General features: G+C 38.5%; 2 protein-coding genes across 5 annotated transcripts in view; one reads left to right on the top strand and one right to left on the bottom strand.

Annotated features, from left to right (window-relative positions):
* pargl (poly (ADP-ribose) glycohydrolase, like) overlaps positions 1 to 12565 on the bottom strand; it is an 18183-nt gene extending 5618 nt beyond the window's left edge. Inside the window, exons 1-7 of one of the 4 annotated variants that reach the window (XM_079861268.1) lie at positions 12316 to 12565; positions 2278 to 2416; positions 901 to 1422; positions 710 to 796; positions 454 to 564; positions 306 to 377; positions 133 to 219 (exon numbers count right to left, since the gene is read on the bottom strand). In XM_079861268.1, coding sequence (XP_079717394.1) covers positions 133 to 219; positions 306 to 377; positions 454 to 564; positions 710 to 796; positions 901 to 1422 — 879 coding nt within the window. In that variant the 5' untranslated portion in view covers positions 2278 to 2416; positions 12316 to 12565. Of the gene's footprint in view, positions 1 to 132; positions 220 to 305; positions 378 to 453; positions 565 to 709; positions 797 to 900; positions 1423 to 2277; positions 2603 to 9172; positions 9367 to 12315 lie in introns of those variants that run through there. The other 3 variants (XM_079861267.1, XM_079861265.1, XM_079861266.1) reach the window with 3 other exon arrangements.
* The window catches only part of zmiz2 (zinc finger, MIZ-type containing 2), a 52689-nt gene continuing 52175 nt past the window's right edge, over positions 12556 to 13069 (top strand). Inside the window, exon 1 of the mRNA XM_079861260.1 lies at positions 12556 to 13069. The gene's annotated coding sequence lies outside the window, so the exon portion shown is untranslated.

Genomic DNA, 13069 nt, shown 5'->3' with positions numbered 1-13069 from the left:
AAAAATAAGTTAGTCCTTGCTGCGAAAAAAAAAAGAAGGAATTTGGGCTCATTAATCAGATTTAACTTTAAAGTTATACTAGTACTAAGGGATTATGCAAGTGTCTGTGGAAAGAAGGATCCTGTAACATACCCGTTTAATGAGATCAGGTAATCCAACTGCCAGTTTGACCATCTTGGGGATCACCATATGGAGATTATTGTCCGTTGGGTGTAAGCGCTGTAGAGCAATTGCACAAATCTGTCATCAATTTGTATTTGTATTTGTATTTAGCTTTCCTCTGATATGCAGAATGTTTCACTAACCTGACCATAATAATAAAATGCGTCAAATGTCCATTTGTCTTTGTTGCTGGAATTGTAAGACATTATTGCGGTCTACAAATAGACAAAAGATGGAAAACGGGTCACATTACAGTGTAAAAGTAATTGTCATTGTTTATTGTTGCAGTACCTGAACATCCCCAATAGAGAAACTGCCTTTGGTGAGTTTGAGCAACGCATGACAAGTGTTGTCCCATCGAGAGGATGATGCACGGGACTTCTGGTGGGACGCCGGCGATGGCTATGGAGAATAACAATTACTCAGTATGAATATGAATAAATAATGAATAACCTATACCATTTCTGTTTTGATAAGCTACTTTTTCAGAAAAAGCTCTCGATATAGAAATGATGATCTTTAGAAAACGTTCTATGGTCATACTTACATACAGATGTGGTAACTTCACATGGTAGGCATCCCAAACGTGTTTCCCTTCATAGGGGATAATTACACCACTTCGGAAATGTGATGTCTGCTCAAACAAGCCAGTAAACAAGACTGAATCAATATTCATAGCACACTTTATAAGGAAAGATTAGCATACAAGAACTGAGGATGAAATTGCATGATTCTTACATCTATCAGTATCGTATGATCTTTCATGGGTCCTTTCATGGGAATTTGCTGGTTGAGCTCTGAGCTGAAGTTTTCCATTGTCTTGAGGTTCTTGATGGGATATGTGGGTCCCGGCTTTGGTCTTGTTGCTGAGCTGGAGGAATCTGAAGTGTCCATTGGTTCACGTTGAGAGGGCTGGTTTGATGCCCTGCTGTTTTCAGATGCACTATTTGAGTGTGAGTTTTGGCCCTTTTTGTCTCTATGCTCATCAGATGTGGGGTTTTTGGCCCCTTTCTCTGCATTCTCGACAGATGTGCCCGTTTTTTCTCCTCCCCCTTCCCCTTTTTTCTCACTAGATGTTGGCATTGTTTTCTCAATTTTGCCTCTAGTCTCACAAGATGCGGTCTGGCTTGTGGCCTTTTTTCCTGCAGGATCAAGTGAGTCCTGCTTTCTGGATCCTCCTCTTGATGAATGATCAACAGTGTCACTGTTACTTGTTTGATCGAGGCATCCCTTCACTTGATCGCTGTTGTTGTGCGACATCTAAGCCCAAAATAAAACAAAAACATTAGAATTTTTTTTTTTTTTTTTTTAAAGCTTTAAAAGTACATTATCGTTCTATTCGATTACGTATGGTTCTAACAAAGTTTTCAAACGTTACAATAACTTTGACAATTCGAATCACCTGCGAACATTCGAAAAGTGAGGTAACCATAACAAACGTTCGAATGTTTTACTTTCACACTAGAATTATCGGGCGGTGACGTTGCGTTGCTAAAACGTGATAATATTGTAAATCTGAAATAAAATCATAACCGCATTATAGTACAAAAAATAGCTTTGTTTAAAACATATATATATATATATATATATATATATATATATATATATATATATATATATATATATATAAAGTGACTTTTACCGTGTGACCAAAATTATATTTCAATACTTTAATAAAATAATGCGCTCTAATTCGATTCGGATTTTCTTAAACTGTCGTCTTTAATATTTTGGTTATTGCCAATATTAACAAAATAAAATATTCTGAGAACGTAAAATACAGGAATCACATATTTATAAAGGCAATAACCTGCCTACGTAGTAATAACAGTAGCCTACGTAACGTTAGTGTAATTCGAACTCAATCAACTCCGATAGGGAATAATATGCTAAAATAGCCTAGCAAACATCTCGTCTGTTTCCTTTAAATACGTTAAATGCTTAGTTATTATACCCACTATGTAGTGCTTTAATGTTTTGAGCTCTTTCACTTTCGATTTTGTCAACTGCGTGTCCAGTCAAATGCTCTGTTGTTATAGAGACCACAACGTAACTTTCGCGAACTTTTACAATTGAGACAGAACGTGCAGAACATGGTAAGTTACATCTACTCACTTGTCCGGCGGTGACAGTCCGTGTTGTGGAAGTGTAGTGTCTGTGTCTGCTGTGATCACCTGTGACAACAGAGTGAAAGTGAGCGTGCAGGAATGAAACCTTGAGCTGGCGGCACTTCCTGAGAACTGCAGGGCGCGAGCTGCAAAAACACCACAAAAATGTATTCATGATATTAATATTTATTAAATCCTGTCATAGTGTTTCCTGGTCTAAACCGCTTCAATAAATTGCACTTTTTTTTTAGTAATCTCTCTTTAGTAACCTTTCTTCCTCATTAACCATCAGATGACGCCACACTAATTATTATGTGTGGGCGGTGTTTGCTAAGGCTCTATTGCTCATGCTCGCATATAAGGTTAGTGATTTGAACAATCCCCTAATGCTAATCAACTTTTTATGATACGCACATGAATGATGCATTTTGAATGCTTAAATTTCTGTAAACATGCCTTTCTGATACTCTTACGAAATATAAGATTACTTCATGTTCATTTTATTAAGTATACTCAAGTAAAGTTCAGTTATATTTTAAAGTATACTTTATATAGTATACTAATATTAATGTACTAGTAGTAAACTTGTAAGTGTACTATTTCAATAGGCCTGGTACTATTTGGGACTAAATTGGCCCACTTTTTAGTGTATAAAGTATACTTTTAAGTATGTGTAACAGTAGCAAACTTTGAGTACAAAACTAGTTTACTAGTTTTTCTAGTTTACTAGTCTACAAGTGAACTTATACTGAGTTTACCAGATAAATACTTGTAGCACATTTTTTAGTTTATGAAAGTACACTTTGAAGTATACTCTCAGTAAACTACTAGTTTAGTGGTTTTATCCAGTAGCACCTCACTGCAGTACACGATATCCAGGGGGCGGAGTTGGATCCAGATCTAAAGGGTGGAGATGGGTAGGTTTAGGGATCAGGGGGTGGAGATGGGTAGGTTTAGGGGTGGGTTTAGGGATCAGGGGGTGGAGATGGGTAGGTTTAGGGGTGGGTTTAGGGATCAGGGGGTGGAGATGGGTAGGTTTAAGGGTGGGTTTAGGGATCAGGGGGTGTAGATGGGTAGGTTTATATGTAAGGTGGGACTCCCCCTGGATTTTGTGTTCTGCAGTGAGGACCATCTCGTTTTATACTGCAAGTATTCTTTAAGTGAACTTAACATCATATTTAATTTACTATATATATTATTTTTGCATTTTAAGTATACTATTGTGTTCCTATTTAGGTATTCATTTTTATACTTGAAATATACCTTTAACTGTACTTTAACCCTTTCCTGCCAGTGTTTTTTTTTTGTTTTTTTTTTTAAGTTGCCAGCCAGCGTCAGAATTTTTTATCATTTTCACAAAACTTTCATGGCCCCCAGAATATTTTGTTCTCCAACACACATTATATCAAAAGAAAGAACAGAGCCTTTGCCTTTACACACACACACACACACACACACACACACACACACACACACACACACACACATTATTCTATCTTCATGCATTCTTTTTATATCAACACTTGAACATGGGTAAATTATGTTTTTATTGTTGTTGTTTTTTGTTGCACAAACAACACTCGTGTCACTTAATTGAAGTTGAAATTGAAGATAACCACTGGATTCACATGGATTACTTTAATGATGTCTTTCCTTTCTGGGCCTTGAAAGTGATATGCGTAGCTGTCTATGGAGAGACAGAAAGCTCTCAGATTTGATTAAAAAAATCTTTATTTGTGTTCTGAAAATGAACGAAAGTCTTACGGGTTTGGAATAACATGAGGGTGAGTAATTACTGACAGAATTTTCATTTTTGGGTGAATTATCTAAGTATTTTACTTGTACTGAATGTTGGCTCAAAGATGCACTAGACAAGATTATTGACAAGACTGTCAATATACTCAAAATATAAGAAGCAATTTATTTATTTCTGACAGGAAACCAAAGCCATATCAAGCATACATTATGAGCGACAGATTACTGTCATCATCACACTGCAGTTCATTGATGCATACAGAGAACAACATAAACACATTACGACACCAGAATTTAACACCAAGCAGTCAGATATGATATTATACTGACTCGCTGAGGCCGATCTTTTATTCATTTATTAATCCATAGAATCATCCAGCTACTAACACCTAAATCATCAAGGCATTTTAAATGAAGATGAAACTGAACAGTACTAAAAGTGGAAGAGAAGTCCATAAAGGGCATTTGTTTTATCTAGATGATATTGAACTTTATTTAAGAGAGTGAGCGAGGCATCCATTATCCTGGGGCAAATTGCAGGAGATATGTTAAGATTATTTGCAAAACTGTAAGAATCCTCAAACTGGTTTCTTTTCCTGTCATTATATTCACTCCCCTCCTTGCATCTCGTAATTACCAAGGCAAATACTTAATCCTTCAGAGTTCTATATATAAAGTAGTTCCATACTCACTTGCTCGTCTTTAATTAACGCGTAAGTGTTTATAGCTTATTTCTTATGATCAGTCTGAAACTTTTTGTCACACCTGCCGGTGACTGTTAACCACGTTCCTCAAGTTAACCACAAGATGGCACCACTCTCCAATTATTGTAACCTCGTTCATTTACTTTTTAAAAACTCAGCTGTTAAATTTGGTTATTCACATTGACATCCAGCTCACTCAATATGAATCTAAATGTGAATTTTAAAATATTAAAACCCTGCTTTTTCATGGTTGCTTTAGGGCTGTTCTCAAAGTGATTGAGGGATTTTCACGAAACCGCAGCTTCTAACCACTGCCCATTGTGTTTCAGTCAGGTCTGCATAATGACTGTGGGGCAAACCTGTGCTCACCGGTGCCTGAACCCCTCAGCGGGACGCCATGGACAGAGATTCACCTCAGGCAAGAGGAACAACAGCTCTCTTTACATGTGAAAAGCTCTCCCTGTTTGAGTCAGATGGTTGGTCCTTTCCTGAGGGTTTTTTTCTCCTGCACCCTCTGCTGTCTGACCCATCACATGATTGGCCTTCTGTCCTGAGCTGCAATCTCATTATCCCTGCCTTCACCATCACTGGCCCTAGAACCTCCAGATAAACACATCCACTCCGACAATAACTAAATCTATTTATAATAGATTTATAGTCGTTATGTATCCTAGACAATAATCAATTTGCAAGAACAAATCACAGATATCTCTTTTTGAGAGCTCATATCTCGGATGACACACTTTCTTCAAGCTTTCCCTAATTAGGAGGGTTGTGGCATGATTGAGACGGACAGAATGTCCTCTTCAATCGCTGGCTCTGCTGCTGATGTGGCTGTTAATGTCTGTCTGAGTTATGGAACTGCATATGATCCAGCAGCTTTATACAACACACGGCGCCTTAGGTGACTTCACGTTTCTAATATGACAACTGTAGTTTGATCGCTGGCCTCGTAACAACAAAGAGCGTGTGAGGAGGTTCGACAACAGGTGTAGACTGAGTCTTTCAAAGAATGTCTGTTTTCGTGATTTATTCTGTATCTTTAGTTATGAAAGAAACCAAATGTATGAAAAATATTTATATAGCCTAAAATTTGATTAAACATTTATGCACAATGGTTCAAAAGTTTGGGGTCATTAAGATCTTTTATTCAGGAAGGATCCATTAAATTGATCAAAAGTGACAGTTAATATGTTTCTAATGTTACAAAAGAGGGGTGGGGGGGTGGGGGGGGTGGGGGGGTGGCCCAGGTAAACCCAGACAAACCCAGACAAAATGTCCCCAAACAGATGGCAATATCCGAAATCCTTGTGGAGACATGTTTTGGTCCCCATGAGGAAAACAGCTTATAAATCAGACTAAGTGATGTTTTTTTTTTTAAATGTAAAAATGTGTAAAGTTTTCTGTGATGGGTAGGTTTAGTGTAAGAGGAGAGAATATACAGTTTGCACAGTATTAAAATCATTATGTCTTAAGGTGTTGATCCAGGAACATATTATATTTGGTGAAATCACATTAACCATAAATATATATATGGTCGAATGTTATTTTACCATAAGCCATATTTCCGAGTGACACAATTAATGCTAAAATAGTTTGGGCACACAACCTCTGACATCAACAACAATATCTATTTAAATGTCGGTAATCAAACAGTTGTTTGGCATTTCCATAATAGCCTGTGGTGGGGGGGAGGAAATACAATGAAAGTCAATGGGTTCATCAACTGTTTAGATACCAACATTCTTCAAAATATATTTTTTTGTGTTCAACATAACAAAGATATTTATACAGGTTTGGAACAACTTGAGGGTGAGTAAATGATGACAAAATTTACATTTTTGGGTGAACTATCCCTTTAACTAAAAATGTATTTCAACTATAAGTTGATGAGCCTAATTATTTTAACTACGCACGATTATACGAGTAGTTGCATTTTATTATTTGCATTTCGCATTTTATTTTTTATTTTTTTGTGAGCAATTGAGACGCGCTGTTCCAGATGATGCAGATGAGATAAAAGCTTCTAGTTTTTTGGTGTTTCAGAGAACAAGGGTGGAAAGAACAGCTTTTCCAAACCCGCTCCTGCCCCCTTTTTGCTGCCGACTGTTATTGTCGGTCAGCCACTTCCCAGGAATGTTCCTCTTCAGGCCAGGGAGAAGTCACTGCAATGGAATGCAGCGCGCGCCCCGCTAAACAACAATGTTGACTTAAAAAGGCCAGAAAATGGAATCGATCTGGACGCGCGCGCTCGCGCGTCACGCTTTAAATCTGATGCTTTCTATTCTTTGGAGCGCAAATAGAACCTAGACAAATAAGTGTTTAATTATCTCGCATTTAAAACACAGCTGCATCCAAAGCGCATATTAGAACATTGCGTAAGATGGTACCAGGTTGTGGATTTGCCAACCACGCTGCGTGCGTGCGTGCGAGAGGGAGGGGGCGTCTTTTTCAGCAGTCAGATTACTCTTTGTCTGTCCTTGTTGCTCATCCAATAGGAGCACAAAGACGAGACTGGCAGAGTGGCATTCTAGCGCGCAATCCGCTTGTGCGTCCGTGGCGTGCAGTGAGATTAGCCGGGGTCAGATTGATGCCGCGAGATTTGACAGCGCTCATAAGGATCAATAACCGAGTGCTGTTTGACCCTCATACAGTGGGCGATGTGGTTCTCGAACGTGTGCGGAACGAGGGGGGTTGGTTGTTCTAGCCTGTGACATTGTTAAATGACTGCAGTAGATGTGGAGGGAGGGAGGGAGAGGGGGATGCAGCAGGTCGTGGGGGAGGGGAGCCTGTGGGAGGTGGCATTGACATCGATAGCGAGGAGAAAGATGAAAAAAAAGGCAAAAGAATCTCAGCACCTGTTTCCAGGGCAACAGGGAGCTGCTGAGCATAAGTCTGACTTATCCCCCCCCCCCCCCCCCCCTTCACTGGCCGCATGCAGTGATGCAGCCTCTTCAAACTGACACACAAACTAATAAAGACTCGGATTCTTTTCACTAGGTTTTTGAGCTTTGACCAATAGAAATGTTACAGAAACCTCTATAAATGGAGTAGTTCAGCTAAAAATTCATTCACACTGCCTGTTGTAATTTCAAAGCAACATTAAGCAGACAACTTTCTTCCATACAGCAACAGTTCACAGTGACCAATTTAACAAAGCACCAAAATTCCTACATTTAATCTGCGATGATGTACGGATTCAACAAAAGTTTTGATTTCACTCTTAAAAATAAAGGTTTTTTATTGTTTCCATGAAGAATTCAAGAAAGGTTCTTTAGACAGAAAGTGTAAACCCCCCCAAATGGGGGGTTTCACAGTGTAAACCGGACCTAAAGAATGTTTTTCCACTATAAAGAACCTTTTGTTCAATGCAAAGGTTCCATGGATGTTAAAGGTTAATTCTTCATGGAACAATAGATTGCATGAAGGATCTTTAGATTGTTAAATGTTAAAATGAGTTTAAAAAAAGACTAAAGGTGCGCTCACATTACCGAAATATCGTGGGCAAAAAAAAGGACCATTTTATGTTGTGAAAAGTGTTGCGACTACATTTCGCTAGCATAAAGTCGTTTGGACTCTCTCTACAGTGCTTTTCGAGCATGATCGCGATGAACATTCGGAAAACAGTTGCTTGACAATGCTAAAAAATGACAGAATTGTCATATCTGGGTGAATTAATGCTTTCAAACTTTTAAAGTTCCCCTAATATGCCATTTAAAAGGTTCTTCGTTTAATTTCGGAGTCTCCTGTACAGTAGATTTAAATGCATCAAAGGAAACTTGAATTTTCTCATAAATTGCACATCACCTCATTTCTCAAAGAGTCTGAAAATGGTTCGTTCTAAACTCCTCCTTTCCGAGAGCTGCTCTGCTCTGATTGGTCAGATGGCCCAGTCTGTTGTGATTGGGTATCGCTCGTGTCGGAAACGAAACGCCCATTACCACAACTGAACTTCACCTCCAGATCTTCCTCAGCCCTTGATACACAGGGACACGAACAGTAACGATGGCGTCCGTTTTACTGTATCAATTCCAGCATGAATCGTCATCCTTTGCAAGTGTTGCTTTTGCAGCGTCTCGGCTACAAGTAGTGTTTGAGGGCGGGGCAAAGTAGACGTTGTGTGTGGGCAGCCAATGAAGAGCATAGGCTGGCATTATGCAAATGTGTTACATCGTTCTTTAGGTATGTAACAGAAAGTGAGACCGGAATTGCTGACGACTCGTTTCGGCAGTTCACAATCGATTCTTTCTCTTACAACATTTGTCGTGCACTTTGATCTTTACAACTTTGCAGACCTTTTACATTCACGAACCGCTATATCACACACTGCATGAAAGGTACTATTCGAAAAAGCGTAATAAAAAAGTGACCCACTTTAAAGAAGGGAACCAACACTGGAGTTGCACATCAAATAATGTGTTTTTCACGGTGTCGCCTCATTACCTGCTCATCTGACTGTCTTTGTCCTTTCTACCTCTGACAAAGAATATTCTGTACTGTTTCCCTACAGCTCTTCATCTGGCCCCAAACCTCCAGACTAACGTTCAGTCATGCTCATCAAGACTGCAGATCTATTGTTCTTTCCTCAGTCTAGCCCCGGCGCTCTCACTCTCCCCCGCCTTCCCTCCATTCTCTCTGCTGGATAATTCCCATGATATGTTCTTGCCATTGGCGTGGGGCGTACCATTCTCAGCGAGGGGTGAGTGCAAACCAAACAGGAGCTCTTTACGCCCCCACACTGATTTATACAAACATTTGCATCTTAAAATCATGCAAAACTCCTCTTCGCAGAGATGTCGGTGAAGCATGGCACTGATATTAAGACAGTTTGACATCTGTAGCGCGCCAAACGCAACTCCCACCCCTCTGTTGCGCACACATAGCACGACCCCATCCCCTCACGGCGTAGTAAAGTGCCTGTTTTATTGACTCAATGTCTTAAGGGCAGTTCTCTTCCCGTTTTTCTCGAGATCTTAACAGGACAGGAATGAGAGAGGAATAACAATTATGTCACTGCATGAAAGCGAGCGGTTGATAAACTAACAAAATGGACGACGTGAGCGCTGCCTCTCTCTGTGATAACATCACAGAGGCGAAAGAGCATCAGAGCGAATCACAAACGTACAAATGTAGAGGCGAGAGAAAGCCAGGAAAGCAGATGAAAGATCAGGTTGATGAACACCGTCTGTCACTGTCACCTCATGCCCAGAAGCTGAATTCAAACCTTAACATGACACCATCTCTGCCAAACACAGCGCTGCTGACTGCTGCCAGATTGCACTACATCTGTTTCACAGTTAAACCACTGCTGTTCCTTTCTGCTGGACTTTCTAAGTCCTGTAATTCACATTCCTGCTCTTATTGTGAATGATTCATCATCTATGTTATTCTAATGAATATGAGATCATTAATGAAATAAAGCGTTGAGTGTGCGAGTTACATCTCTCACCATGCAGGGAGAGTGCAGTTCACATCTAAGCATATCCGAGGGGTTGGGAATTTGAGTTTGCCCTTCTCTGACCTCTCTATTGTGAGTTGTGCAGCAGTCTGAACCAATCCTTTCACTGCCCGCTGCTTTTTAGAGGACAGCGGACACCACTGCTCTTCTAATTCATGATTTAAAGACACTTTGGCTACCTGCCCATGTGAAAAACATGTCCCTGGACACATTGGGCCTCATTCATGAAACGGAGGGGGAAGGAATTTCTGTGTAGATTGTTTATACATCTAATCCAACAGTTTAACTAGTTAAAATGCTCATTTTTCTTGCACAGACATTTGTTCTGTTTGTGTTTCATGAATGAGGCTAATAAATGAATCAATCTGTATTTTGGTAACGTTTTGGTAACATAATTAATTGCATTTTGATTTATAAACCTCTTTGGGGTCGGTAAGCTTATGTTGTGTTTTTGAATGAAGTCTCTTCTGCTCACCATGGCTGAATTTATTTAATTAAAAATACAGTAAAAATATTGTGAAATATTATTACAATTTAAAATAGCTGTTTTCTATTTGAATATATTTTCAAATGTAATTTATTCCTGTGATCAAAGCTGAATTTTTAGCAACTTTACTCCAGTCTTCAGTGTCACATGATCCTTCAGAAATCATTCTAGAAACTTTTTTTTTTTTATCATCAATGTTCAAAACAGTTGTGCTCCATGATCGATTTTTTCAGGATTTTTAGATGAATAGAAAGTTCAAAAGAACGGCATTGATTTGAAACTGAAGTCTTTTGTAACATTATACATTTCTTTACTGTCACTTTTGATCAATTTAATGCATCTTTGCTGAATAAAAGTATTATTTTTTTTTTTAAATAAAAAAAACTTACTGACCCCAAACTTTTAAACAGTAGTGAAAATTACAGAATGATCTAATTACTAATTATACAAACTGAGTAATTTCTTAAAAAAAATAAAAAAAAAAACATGAGGAGAAAAAATCACCAGGTGTGAAACTGCAGTGCTTGTCAGTAAAATAATAGCATTAACATGGGCTGCCTGCCAAATGTTCCCTGACTGAACATGTATAACGCAGCAACGGTGCGCCATTTTGGCTCAAGCATCCTCCCTAAAAAGTCCTTTTATTAACATAACAATATGGTCATGTAGAGCCACAATGGTGGCCATTCATGTGCCATATTCGCAGAGTTCATCCATCATAACTGGAATCTGGTCTGGTCTCTACCCTACAAATGTTTTATAATAAAATCAAATAAGTTACTTTTTACACACATTTTTTTATTCTCTTAATAGTGTGCTTTTAAAATACATTGAAAAGCTGAAAATTTTTACCTATTGTGACATGGAAAAATGTAACACCTTTCTTTTTGTTTCTGTGTAAGATCTTCTTGACATTAAAAAAATAAATAAATGTGTAATTCCATGGGGACTTTTCTGGGAAAAAAAGTTGGCTATAACAAAAAGACAAACTATTATAAGTAATTTTCATTCACTGACATTAAAGCTGAAATAAAATAAGAAATAGCCGATTAGATGAAAAATATAAACTTAAAAACTTAAAAGAAAATGTAATTTGAAGGACTAAAATTACTAATACTAAAATTAAAATTAAAACTAGATAAAAAAAAAACAATAAAGATAAAATAAAATAATAAAAATGACAAAAGTGCATAACAAAATAACTTCAAATGAACTTATAAAATATAGAATTAAAAGGTATTTTAGGCCCCGTTTCACAGACAAGGCTTAGATTAAGTCAGGATTAGACCTTAGTTCAATTAGGGCATTTAAGTAGCTTTTTTAAACGGGAAAAAAACATTACTGGTGTGAATCTTGAGCTTAAGATATATCAGAGCAAGTTGCTTTCAGCTAAAACAGCTCAAACATGCATTTTAGTCTGGGACTAGGTCTAACCAAGGGTTAAAATATAAATAAATACAAAATAGGCAATAGAAATTAAATAACACTTACATTTTATACAAAAGACATACTTATAAAATTGTATATTATAATAGCTTTAAACCTTTCAAATAGCCTCTTTAATGCATGTGAGATATTTTTCTAACATAGATTAATGTAAGCCTACAGGTGAGTGTACAATGAAGGGCACTTTATATTCACCATCGAGCGCAGCACAATCGTCACCCTCCCCAACCCAGCCTCGTTGGTTCGATTCCTCGACGCTCCATTAATCGAGTCTCGCAACCGAAGGGAAGTCAGTCAGCTGGGGAGGGCGATGAGGGGGTGAGTGACAAAAAAAAAGAGAGAGAGAAAGAAAGAAAGAACGAACGAACGAACGAACGAAAGAAAGAAAGCAAGCAAGAAAGAGAAAAACTGCCTCTCTTTCTTCCGACAGAGCACCTCCATCCCCATGATCTCATGAATAAATTATAGCGACTCATTGTGCAATAGAGGGAGGAATGCAGTCGAGCAGACTCGCGCGCACACATACACACGCACGCGCGCGCAGGAGCAGCAGCAGAAGCAACACGAGAGCCGTCGCGACTCTTTGGATTTACACAAAAACATTTCATTAAACCAAACACATGCTGGGAGTCAGAAAGCGTAGGGTGTTTTATTTCGCAACCTATGGATCATATAAATAGAAATCCGCAAAGAACGGATACATTCACAAATAATATGATCCAGTTTTAACGGTTTTAACGTACTCGCACGGCTTCCGATTTCTGAGGAAACCTTAGCTATCTAAGAAAAGACAGAAACGGCTACGTTTTTATCCATTTTACCCCAGCGAGGATCGAACTAGATCCTGATCTCTATTTTGTGAACATTAAGAGAGGATTTTCTCACAAGGAAAGCCGAACACGGAATCAAATCCAGCCAACAGATCAACCTCGGGCAGCCGGAGTGGAAG

Source organism: Squalius cephalus, assembly GCF_949319135.1.
Source record: "Squalius cephalus genome assembly, chromosome: 24".
Lineage (NCBI taxonomy): Eukaryota > Metazoa > Chordata > Actinopteri > Cypriniformes > Leuciscidae > Squalius > Squalius cephalus.
This window is presented reverse-complemented; position numbering and strand designations above follow the sequence as displayed.